Source organism: Acanthaster planci, linkage group LG20 (genome assembly GCF_054643075.1).
Source record: "Acanthaster planci isolate LZ-2023a linkage group LG20, COTS_SCS, whole genome shotgun sequence".
NCBI classification, from domain to species: Eukaryota; Metazoa; Echinodermata; class Asteroidea; order Valvatida; family Acanthasteridae; genus Acanthaster; species Acanthaster planci.
This window is the reverse complement of record NC_141796.1, coordinates 9641956-9654317: the sequence shown is the minus strand read 5'-3', so window position 1 is coordinate 9654317 and position 12362 is coordinate 9641956. Positions and strand designations below refer to the sequence as shown.

The 12362-nt window shown below is 40.1% G+C and overlaps 1 protein-coding gene across 6 annotated transcripts in view; it reads right to left on the bottom strand.

The window, feature by feature from the left end:
• Nucleotides 1-184: 184 nt before the first annotated feature.
• Nucleotides 185-12362, bottom strand: part of LOC110975001 (tetraspanin-18B-like) — a 34417-nt gene continuing 22239 nt past the window's right edge. For 4 of the 6 annotated variants that reach the window (XM_022227028.2, XM_022227031.2, XM_022227030.2 and 1 more), the window contains exons 2-7: nucleotides 11422-11532; nucleotides 11044-11253; nucleotides 9594-9773; nucleotides 8477-8599; nucleotides 6777-6860; nucleotides 185-5825 (exon numbers count right to left, since the gene is read on the bottom strand). In XM_022227028.2, coding sequence (XP_022082720.2) covers nucleotides 5769-5825; nucleotides 6777-6860; nucleotides 8477-8599; nucleotides 9594-9773; nucleotides 11044-11253; nucleotides 11422-11490 — 723 coding nt within the window. In that variant the 5' untranslated portion in view covers nucleotides 11491-11532 and the 3' untranslated portion in view covers nucleotides 185-5768. The remainder of the gene's footprint in view (nucleotides 5826-6776; nucleotides 6861-8476; nucleotides 8600-9593; nucleotides 9774-11043; nucleotides 11254-11421; nucleotides 11533-12362) is intronic. The other 2 variants (XM_022227033.2, XM_022227034.2) reach the window with 1 other exon arrangement.

Sequence of the window (12362 nt, the reverse complement as noted above, 5' to 3'; positions counted from 1 at the left end):
TGGGAGGAAATTACACTTCAATACACAATGTGCTAATACCATGCCCTCTCAATTTAAAAACAAAAACCAAAAACCTTTTTGGGGGGTGGTCCCGTTTGCCCCTCCCACCCCCACCCATCAGAGGAAAGACAAACCCAAGTCCACGCCAAGTTTTTTCTAGTAGTCAATCAAATTTTCGACGAGATTTCACAGTTTCCTACATTTTTACACGTTTATTTGATTCACCTTTCTTTACTGAATACACCAAACATAGAGTATTACTATTTAAGCGTAATGACACAAGTTACTGGAACACTGGTCAGCACATGTACACAATATTACAATCGTAAAGCATTTCCGTCCATATTTATAGTACCAGGGTTTTTTGTACGTTTATTAGTCAATGTGGATCCATTAAATTAAGTCACAGACTTGTACTTTATTTTACTACCCAACTTAACAGCTAGGAAAAAACATTCTTGAAACAACAGCTAGGAAAAAACATTCTTGAAACAACAGCTAGGAAAAAACATTCTTGAAACAACAGCTAGGAAAAAACATTCTTGAAATAACAGCTAGGAAAAAACATTCTTGAAACAACAGCTAGGAAAAAACATTCTTGAAATAACAGCTAGGAAAAAACATTCTTGAAACTGTTTACCATCCATTGTTTCCAAATTAATTCAGTGGGCACTTATTTCTGAATAGTGTAAGACTCAAGTGCCATTATCTACATTCTTTTCAAAACCTACTTCCACTGTTTTTTCTTTAAAGGCCAGAGGACAATTTCAGAACAGTACTTTGAAACTAGACACTTAAAAATTTTGAAATTCCAGCTCAGAATTCATGCAACTGAAAAAAATTTGTCACGAAATGTGACACAGGCTGATTTTCATGAACACTTCAACTTCCACAAAGTCACAGGGCCTACTTTGTATCATTCTGATGAATTTGGATATGGGAATGCTAGGCCAACTAGGAGCCTTCTTAAAATTTTGTGGCTTCTTGTTCCAAGGCAACCAAAAAAAGCCAACAGAATGTTCGCTTTCTGAGGGGGTAAAACTTAAAAGAGGGCCACTTTAAATGCAAGTTACATCGAACCTTGCAACTTTACTGTCACCTCCCTATGCGCTGCAATACTGTATTTCAACCCGTAACAGCTCTCATTCCTCCGATTAAAGACTGTTACAGTAACGAAAGGAAACCTACTGGGTCATCAACCTTAAAGCCAAAAAAATATACTTCAGCTACTGTAAAAATAAAACAGCAAACATTTTACAGGGAATTAAAATGAATAAACAAAATATAAAATAACACTTTTTACAGTATATAAAAAGCATCATCGAGAGCAACACAGGACCCTGTATTATGTTGACAAAGACAAAAACTGTGAACAATCTCGACTTTCGGTTATTTCATGCAACATTTCTGGGTATATTTCAAAGAGGAAAGAAACTTCAGTTTGCTTCTTGATGAGTCTCCATTTTACTTCTTTCATGTAGTACATGTTGGTACACAACTGCTTTTCCAACCAAACTGACCAATCAAAGTGTAATGTCTTTCCCATGATACATCTCTTCTGATTGGTCAGTGTTGCTGAGCATCATTTCTTATTACCATGCCTATAAAAGGATAACAAAAAGTTCATATCCCTTAAGAAGAAGCCTACTGTGAATACAGACAGGGTGAAGTTCAGATGGAATGAAAAGACATGATCCGTGATAGTACAGATATTGGATTAGTAAGGTCCTCACTAGCATGTAACTGAGGGCCTTTGATACATGAAACACAAGGTTGTCAGTAGGCGTTACTAAAGACCCATTTCTTAGTTATAGTACAAAGCACCATTAACACCACAACACCAGGGACCTCGTATAAGGAATAAAGAGTTCTCTGTCTAAAGTACCTTCACACAAAAATTGACTGGGTAGTATTGGGCCCACGAATGATCAACGTACACGTATGTTATGCATGCCACTTGAGGTAAAGCAGTCTTTGATCTGTTTGAACTCTGCCATGTTAAGCCACGTTTGATTTACAATGCACCTGGCTGCAGCCAGCAAAAACATGCATGTCTATGGCCAATAGCCATAGCCACAAGCCCTTGGCTTCCATAGGCATTTCAAGCATTTGCCATGTAACAACACTACAGCCACCTGACTCAAGAACTGTGGTGCATAGCTAAACTTGAAGGGTGCCTGTCTATCACGGCAGCCATGTCTGAAGAACTGCGACCATGTGCAAACTGAAGGCAAGGTGGATTCAGTCTTAAAAGAGTACACATCAACATAATGTTAACATAAGGACATAGACCTCTATCACTGGGCAGCCATCTTGCTTTTCTACCATTCAAACTAACGCAACCAAGATGAGGCTGGAAGGGAAAATAATCTGTTCCCTTTTCATCAATATGTAAAGTTGTATCACTACTGCCAATAGGTCTATAGGGGACAAGACAAACATGGCAGCCTCATGATATAGGTGTATACTCGCATGCAGAGTGTGCTTACAATGATATTATCTCCTGGGCTTGGTCACCTGACCATCAGTGGGTTAGCCAATAAGATTCTTTTGCTTTATACAGCACGTGGGCATAAGCAGTTCCAAACTGGACGCATTTCCAGGTTTTCTGAAGCACCCGTCAGGGCGACCTGAAGCGAACGGTATCTCAAGATGTGATCCAGTACCAGACTTGACGTGGATTGTAAGCTCCAAAGTACAAACCGATGCCTCATATTGAAATACTCCCATCAACCCCAAATCGACTCTTAAACAAAGAAGCTACTGAACACCACCGTTAAGTAGGACATTTTTTTTGGTTCTTTGTTTTTCTTTCCCCCAGGATACAGCCTCCACATGTAAAAAGTACAAAATAGAGTTTTAAATAGTTTCCTCTTGCCGTTGGATTCATTCTGCAAAACGGAGGACACCACCACACACAACACACACACACACGATACAATCGTTCTAGTATATACATACAAAATCCTTTTTAAGAATTCATGCAATTATTTCTAAACGCCGTTAAAAAAAATTCAAGACTAGCAACTACAGTTTGGGTAATGTGTGATTAAATACAAAATCTCTAATATGGGTACAAGAGAAGAGTACGTACTAAGTACTATCATTTTCAGACATTTGCGCATCTTTTTTTTAAATTCAATTTAAATTTGCCTTCAATTTAATTACATAAAGCATTCACTCTGTTCAAATTTGCATGCTAGAAACAGATAAACGTCAACGAAGTCGCAAAACTCAAAGAATTAGAAAAATAATGCACGAAAACCCTCTGTTCACTGATTCTCTTTGATTGTTTAAAGACCGTTATCCCCCTCTCTGGGAAATGGATCGTCCCAGTACATGAAAGGGGAGACTAGACTCTTCCACATCAACACTTGAAGAGGGATGACCAACTTCTCCCATCCTCTAAACGGCATGTTGCTAAAATGTGGTGACACTTAAAAAGAAAATCATAAGCTTCAAGATTTACTGAAAGAAAGAAAAAAATGCCTCTTAAAAACACAATTATTCCAATCACTCAACCAATGAATATTCAAAGCCTCAAAAGCTAATCAATATGTATGCTTCAAAACATTATGCAGATTCAAAAAGCAGATTCCACTCTGATTATACGACCATAACCATAATCAGTTTAGTCACACCTATGTGTATCTAGGAAATATTAATCACCGACTTGTACTTCAAAAATTTGGAATTGTTACTTGGTACGCAGACACAGGAATGATTAAATGTAGTACACAAATCTGCCCTAAACATCTCGGAAGAGCGTCCTAGGCTATCTGCAAATTCACAAGCTAACTTTCCTATTTATTACAACATCAGAAGGCCTTTGTTCCATATACAATCTCATTTCCCCCCCCCCACCGCCGACACTGCAAATTTTAATAGAATTTGCGTAATTCCAACTTTCAGTTTAATCGACTTCCATTGTGCAGACGACACACCACTAGCTAAAGAACAGCGGCGAACTACCGTACTCAAGGAAAGCTGTCTAAAAATCCCATGTACATCGACCCACTATTTAGTGGGAATTCCACCGGCCACTTTGAGGAAACTTTGAAAGACAAAACCCGCGACTGGCACACATCTACGCTCCACTTTGGACACCTGTCATAATATATACCTTAGCACATTTTTTACAATGGCACATTGTGCAGAACACATCACCTGAGCCCTTTGAAAAAAAAAGGAACACTGTCATGCATGTTTTGTAAAACGGACACTGCTATTGATCAACCCACAGAGAACTTCTTGTCAAATGACCAATCATCCTGCTCTATAAAAAAACCTTTCAATAGCCTACTATTAGGCCAGTTTGGCCTAGATGGAGCAGGGCACACCCAGCTTTGAATGAGGAAAACATAATCTCTCTTTTCAGATTCCTTGGCTGTCCCAACAATGCCCCCTGCATGACAGTATTCCCTTGGCAACAAATCTTCAGTCGAGACGAAGTCCATTTTTTGATCTCTTCTTCAGACACAATAGAGGTAGAAAGGAGAAAAGACTTCTTTTCAGCTGTTTTTTTTTCTTTGGGGAGGCAAACGGACAGATGTGCTCTGTTGGTGGTTGTGAACACGCAAAATGTTTCAGCAAGTCCTGACATCATCGTTACCATGGTAATGAGCCCTCCCTCAGGACAGGAAACAGCAACCGCTACAACATTAGACAATAACCTCAATATCAAAGAACTCTGCTCTATCACAAGACTTCATGTTCTCGGGCCACTAGTTACTGATTTTATCCATGCCACAGGGCCATTTACATCTGGCATCCCTTCCCCACCCCAAGAAAATGGCTGAATCAGGCCACAAGCCTTTACAATAATTTTGCTTTTTTTTTTTTTTACAGAAACCAGGCTCATATTCAACAGCTTACCTTCTCAATGTACCACAAAACATGCATTAAGTCAGTACAGAATAGAAAAAATGAACTTAGTCAGTTCTTAAAATGCACAAATATGTCATCTTTGCTTACACATACAACAGCATCTTTGCACCATTTGTCGCAATTTCCATATGACATACGTAGCTACAGGAAAAGCAATTCTAACTACGGTATTAGGCTATCGGAAAAATACTACCAGTTCAGGTCATGAAATTCTAAAAGTTTACTCTCGGCAGCAAATATTTTTTCAGTTTATTACCCCTAATATAGTCTCCGAAACAATTATTTACAGAGTCTTTTTTTTACTATTTCTATATTGTGTAAATGGGGGATGAAGTAATTTACAAAACTAAAATGTGTACAGGTACGTCACCTTGTTTTTTTTTTCTCTCTCAAAATAAAACTATTTTGTTCCAATATCCCACGACCCTGATGGTAAAAAAGCATGAAGCACGCCCTCTTGAGGTTCAGATGAGACAGGCACTCTTTTGTATAATATATCTTATTAGTCTCACCAATTACCTGTTTATCTACACATACATTCACATTCTGAATTTTCTTTTTTTACACAAGTTATCTGGTTATTTTTTATCCATGGAATTCACAGACTGTCATGAATTGTCTCCTTGAAATTCTAATACTTTTGTGGGTCATGAAAGAAAAACGGGGGAGTCGTCTGTTCTTTGTGGAGACCGAAACACTGGCTAATTTGTTGGTGGGTTGCAAACCATCTAATAATGTGGGATTTCTTTTACCTGAAACCCACGAGCCGACAAAACATTTGTGTACGCATTATCAACCTGTTTGTGCCAAGATGCCCTGTCGTTCTACGCATGAAGCTAGCTGTTGTTTGTTTTTTTCTAACACCTCTCGAGAGAAGTCATTTAGTCCATGTCGCCGACGTTCCGGCAGACGCAGATGGCGAGAAGCATACAGCACAGCTAGAGCAGAGAAAGGGGAAAGCACAGAGATTGAGGTCATGACCACAAATAAATTCACAAGCATCCCACTGCAGTGTGAAATATCAAGGAACAAACAGTAACATTTCTGCTCTTTGCATATTTTTCAGAACCAGTTCCAAATGGTGTAATTAGATGACCGGACCCAGAATTCATTACTGCGGTGGCGTGACGCTCCTGGACAGAAGGCACGCACACGTAACATACATGTACATGTACCTCTCCAACCAACAGGGTGCTGTGAACCATCAAATATGCACCACCGTCAAGCTGAAGAGTGCACTTGTGAACGCCGTGCCATGACCTTGTGTGACTTTGATGAAAGATTTAAACAAGCATGGCAGCGAAGACCTTTAAGAGATCCTCCATAGAAATCAGTTATTTACGTCTTCCGGGACAGCGCACCGGTCCATGCAATCAAATGAGTAGCACATTTATAAGAGCGTAAATATCAGGGATGAGATTGACCAATGATTAAAATAGCTGAAAACAGCTGAAAAAAGGCATAAAGAAGCTGAACTGTGAAAATCTTCCATAATTTTGTGCACAGCCGGTGAGCAATAAAAAACTGAAATCCGAAATCAAAAAAGCTGAAATGAGCTGAAAAGCCCTAGAAATATGAACTGTACAGTGCGTATTTCAGAGCACATTCCACTTCAAAGAGAAACATACCTTGTAGGTTGACAAATCAAAACCTTTAAGACCTTGTCAAGTCTACTTCAAGATCTTTTCATCCTTCAACAATGTTGATTTGAAATCCTCATGCAACCTGCTTTCTATATTCAAAGTCAGATTACCAACAAAACTCTCCTCATGCGTCCTGAATTTTGCTTCACATCTGGCATTCTATTAAATGTCTCAGGAAGGGGTTTCAACAAGAAGAAGGATTCCAACACCCGTGAAATGCAAACAGTTAAAATCTAATGTTCTCACCTCGAAGAACGCAACTCCTACCGCGGTGGCCCCGATGATGGTGCCGTAGTCCGATATCAACCCCTCGATTCTACCCTTACACCCCTGTCAACCACAAAGACCCAAAGTTAGTTTACAGACACTATAGATAGCAAGACATCATCTCGCACCTCAAGGTGACAAAAATGTCATATGGCACATGTATGGCAGCGACATAAACCCTCCTGTGAAATCTTAGCTTCGGCTCAGTCTTCGTCTCAACTTCCACTAACATCAGCTGTTGGAACCAAGTGGAATCACTCCAACATTTTGTTTCCCTGCAACAATGCAACCTTTCTGCAGGTGAAAATTGGTCTGAGCTCCATGTAAAACACCATGAAATCTGACAAAAGCTCTTTGCAAGTTAAACTTGAACCAAATCTAGCACACTGACTTTTCTGACTGCACATAAACATAGCAATTTGAATTCCCCAGTCTAAAGACACTGTTGCTATACCTTGTGATTCGGGGCAAGCTTTCGCATGGCGACCACCATCTCTGGAATGGACTGGTTCCTTTCTGCCTTTCTTATCCACCGAAAACAGTATATTGGCACAAGGCGTCTCTTATGTAACTAAGCAAAAGCTTGCCCTAAATCACGATGTATAGCAACACCATCTTTAGTATGAAGAATTCTAAGTGTTGTGTTCATAACTCAGTGTACCAGATTTTATTCAAATCTTACTCACAAAAGGCTTATTCACCACTGCTATTGGATATTGGTCCAGTGAAATGTTACACATTGCCGTCTTTGTAGGCACTGGTGGATTATGTTGACAAAGGGGGGCTACACCTTCTCCAGAAAAAATATGCATTATTATATATGACAGAAAGACGAGATTTGGGTGAACTTTTGATGTTCCCTCATTCATAAAGTGTGTAAAAAGTCACAGGATTCACCCGCAGCTTTTGGAAAGGCCACAAAAGGTCACACAAAGAAATTTCCAAAAGTTTTTTTTCATCCCAGGGTATTGCAACGAATATGAGGTTGCCCTGGGTTCCAGTTACTGGTGCTAATTTGATAAAATGGCCACAGTTTCATCTAAAACTGCAGATTTGAACCACTCACTTTTTTAGCCAGTGCTACCTACGGTTTTCTTCTGCCTACTGCCCAGGATTTAGAGCCAATGTTCGTATTGGAATTATTGCTATTCATCGACGGTGAGGACCGGCAACTGGAACTCTGGGGCTAAGCCACAAATATCGCTCAACTTTCTCTCACAAGTCAACCTTTGTGGCATTAAGCTACAGTATGAAACATCATGCGCCTATTCTGTATATTGTCTGTTTGGGATAAAAATCAGATTTCCTGACAAATATAATACAGCGGTTGAAGGGGATCTAGACGAACATGAATAACACTGCTTAGGAAAGCCATAGCTGCTAACAAGACTGTGTCTTTCGGGCTGGTTCAAACTTCAGGCAACATGAATAACACTGCTTTAGGAAAGCCATAGCTGCTAACAAGCTTCTGTCTTTCGGGCTGGTTCAAACTTCAGGCAAACACGAAAGCGAACGAACTGGACGTCATAAAACCTTTGTGACACAATTCGCTGAACTTGAAATTTGTTCAACTCCTGAAAATTTGGAGTGGGCATATTTGACGTGACGTCCTAATTTCCTGAGCGTGTTTCACTTTCGGGACCAAGTGTGGACCAGCCTTCAGGAAGTTTGTAATGTACCGAATTTCGCGGACTGGTGCAGTCATTCATCGCACAGCAGCTCCGAGGGTAAGGTTGCCCGTTGTTCTGTAAATAAGTGTTCCCATTGTAATCCGATTCACCATTCACACCACAACACATCAGCTGCAGACAGAAAAAAAAATGATCTGATATAAATAAATTAGCAGGATGTCCTTCGTTACGCTGAAAATGGGGAGTGGGGAGACTAGCTCTCCCCTGACAGCAAGGCTTTTCGATTGTTTATTTAGCACCTTCAATTTGCAGCCCAAATCCTGGTTCAAAATAAATGCGAGGTACCCCAGCAAACTAGAGGGGCAAAGTGCAAAAGGCGGACAACGGACAATTTTTGTCGCTTTTTGCAAACACGTTCCTCTTTGAAATTTATATGTTAGCAGGTACTAGGCCCACATAGCTTTCAAAGAAATTTTGAAAAACTCATGGGCAAAAGTGTTTTTTAAGCCCAGAGAATTCATTTTCAAGAATACAGAACTTGAAATGTTTTTGGATGTGTTATTTCTTGTCTGTTCTTATAAATTCTTGCAAAATGCCATTTTTTATCTCAGTCGAGCATCTATGTAGAGTATACGTGTACTTGCAGATCTTCCAAATGCCTGGCATGTAAACAAAATCTTGAAAATAATGCGACGACAGACAGTACCTTGTAACTGAAAATAAATCTTGGAACGGAATATTCTCTTCATACTTTTTCTCTACCCACAGAATTCACTTTCATTTCACAAAAAGTGGAAATTTTTTCACACAGCAGGAAAATATTTTCAGGTCTTTTCACGCAAGTTGGAGAACATTTTTCACACCAAAAAAGTGAGAAAAAAATTTCAGGCCTTATGAAACAAGTGAGAAAGATTTTACACCTTTTCAAACATGTGCGAAATTATTTTCCCACCTTTCTAGTTCATACAAGTGAGAAACCATTGTCACAACTTTACAGTTCACACAGCTGGGAAAACATTTTCATTTTTTTTCACACAGGTGTGAAAACATTTTTATGTTATGTGAAATGCGAATCTCAATGTGAACAGAAAATCTTTTCAGAGACTGTGAGAGGCTTATTTGACAATAGCCTGGTGTCATTGCCACTGTCACTCGCTCTCTTTACCTCTGTCTGGATGAAGTCCCAGGCAGCTGTAGCCAACTCCTTGCCTGTCCTGTTGTAGTCGTCCTTCAAGAACATAGTGCTTTCAGTCTCCAGGTAGGTGGAGATCTGCCGGGTGTACAGAGCGGCCAAAATGCCTGCGGCAATCTGAGCGGCGAACACGATGAACAGCAACAAGAAGTACTGTCAGGAAGAAAAGACAGAAGACCAACATGAATATCAATTTGGCTCTTTCCGGGGAGGGAAGAGGGGACTTTATTCATTAAGCAGCAGACTGACCACTGACCAACAATGACCAGCCAGACAAGGGTCACTTTCCATCCCTTTTCCTCCTCTCTTGCTCCTGGTTTTTTTTTTTTTTCTATCATTTAGCTCACGCAGAGAGGTTTGGCAAATGGAACCCTCTCTGGGGAAAAAAAAGTGATAAACACTGCGCTCCCAGATGCAGGCACACGAAAAGTGGAACCAAGAGTCTGTGGTCTTGCCTCTTAAACCCACTGGCAAATGCAAAGCCTAGGAGCTAAATGTAGTTCTGCAATATGAGTACATACCCTGTACATGTGCACGTACATGCCATTAAAACTACACAGGGGAACTCATTAATTGCTTCTGTACATGTAGGCCCAACGACAAAGAAGATGTGATTTGTATGTGTACAAAGAAACTGACTGAAGCAGGATCTGAACCCGTGACTTCGGCAACACCGCGCAGGTGTTCCGCCCACTGAGCTTGTAAGTTGCCCACCGGTACATTGGTGGTTCCAGCAATTAGTATCTTTCCTTACAGGAGGCTCACAAGAAGCCAAGCAGAAAGGTACAGTTTGGTTGCGTTCGAGCGAGCTACTCGTGTTAACACGAGTATATTTGTGAGCACTCAAACGGCTGGAATATGACTCGTGGGTCAGCGAGAGTATACTCTCGCTAGAGGGGGAGTATACTCGTGCACCTACTCGTGTTAACAGGAGTAATTCCGCCAACGCACCCTTTATGTACACTACAATTAACCTAAGAATGTGTAATTCTTGGTTAACAGACTTGTTCTCTTTCCCAGGGAATTACCTTTCATTTCACTAAGTGTGAAAACGATTTTAACCAGTGGGAAACACTGTTGGACCTTGTCACACAAATGGGAAAACAATTTCACAACTTTTCACACAAACAGAAACCATTTTCATGTCTTTTCACACAAGTGGAAAAGCATTTGAAGGCCTTTTTCCATGAGTGGTAAAACATTCTTGAGCCTTTTCACACACGTGGGAAAATATTTTCACACCTTGTGAAATGCCACTATGAATGTGAACATGAATTGTTCTCAAGTGCAAGCCCCCCTTCCGTTTGCAGTGTCAACTTTCAATTGCGATGTCCTATATACATGTAATTTTTGAATTACGCGTATGTGCAATCTGCACATACATGTACATGTAAACCCGTTGGCAAAACCGTCTTTTACGTACCAAGATCAGCAAACACTTGTTCTCGCACAGTGCCCCAAAACAGCCGCAGACTGCCACGAGGAACACGAAGGCGCCGGCCGCAATGATGATGTAGGTGGCGCTGCGCAGCAACTCGCTGTTGAGCAGGTTGGCGATTTCATCAATGGGGATCCAGTCGGTCACCCCAAACTTGATCAGCAGGCCGGTGGCGATCAGGCCCAGGCCGCATATCTACAGGGGGAAAGCCAAAATAAATAAAATCACGCTAGAAAAATTATACCATTATATCCAAGTTAACCACAATGTGAAGGGGGCTTCTTCAGGGCAATTCCAGGTAAACGTAATAAAAACCTGTCACACCGTTAAATCAATCTTACTGTTATTCATATGGGAACTTACGGCAACTATGAAGTTGATTATGAAGAGAAGAAACTTGATGCATTTGGCTCCACACCCTTCCATTGTCATTTAGGCAGCTACTTCCTGGCTTCGTCAAAACAAAGAAAAATCCTGTAATGAGAGCAAAGAACGATAATCTAAAATGTAAATCCTCAAATTCAGGTGGCGGCTTATGACATGAACTGGTCACATACATTACAAATCAAATGTTGAACTTAAAAACAAAGCAGAGGTGAAATTCTGTCAACAAAGTTTCAGGAACTCCACAACCAAAGATTTCAAGCAGGCATTTCTATGAATATTTTCATCTGCGACTACTAAATCCAATCAAATCAATGTAGTCCAGTCAAATCAATGTAGTCTATTTAAATCAATCTAGTCCATTCAAATCAATCTAGTCCAGTCAAATCAATCTAGTCCATTGTCTTCTAATCAAATCGATCAAGTCAAACAACTATAAGATCTACATGTATGTACATGCATACTTCTGCCACTTCAACTATTGGTACAGGTGTATCTCTGAAATTAAAACACACAAATGTCTGTTTTCAACATCCTACCGGTACACCTTGTAGGGTAAATTTACATGTCACATTGCTAATTACAACCATTAAACTTGAAGCAGATTGGTCCCTTTTTTGTAGACATTTTCTTGCGAAGATTTTACGTCATTTACAATGTGGTTACAAGTACATGTTCCTACATGTACATGTATATGCAGAACCCAAATGTACATGTACCGGTAGCTTAGACATGCACACTTGTACATGTACAGTACATGTGTACATACATACAATGTACATGTACATATTGCACTTCCCGGTACATGTATTGACGAGTTACGAAATACCAATACTTCAGCAGACGTGTACATGTGCAGTACATGAGCACTGCAGTACTATCTAAACATTGCAACTTAATCCAGAAATTCTTATTCCTCA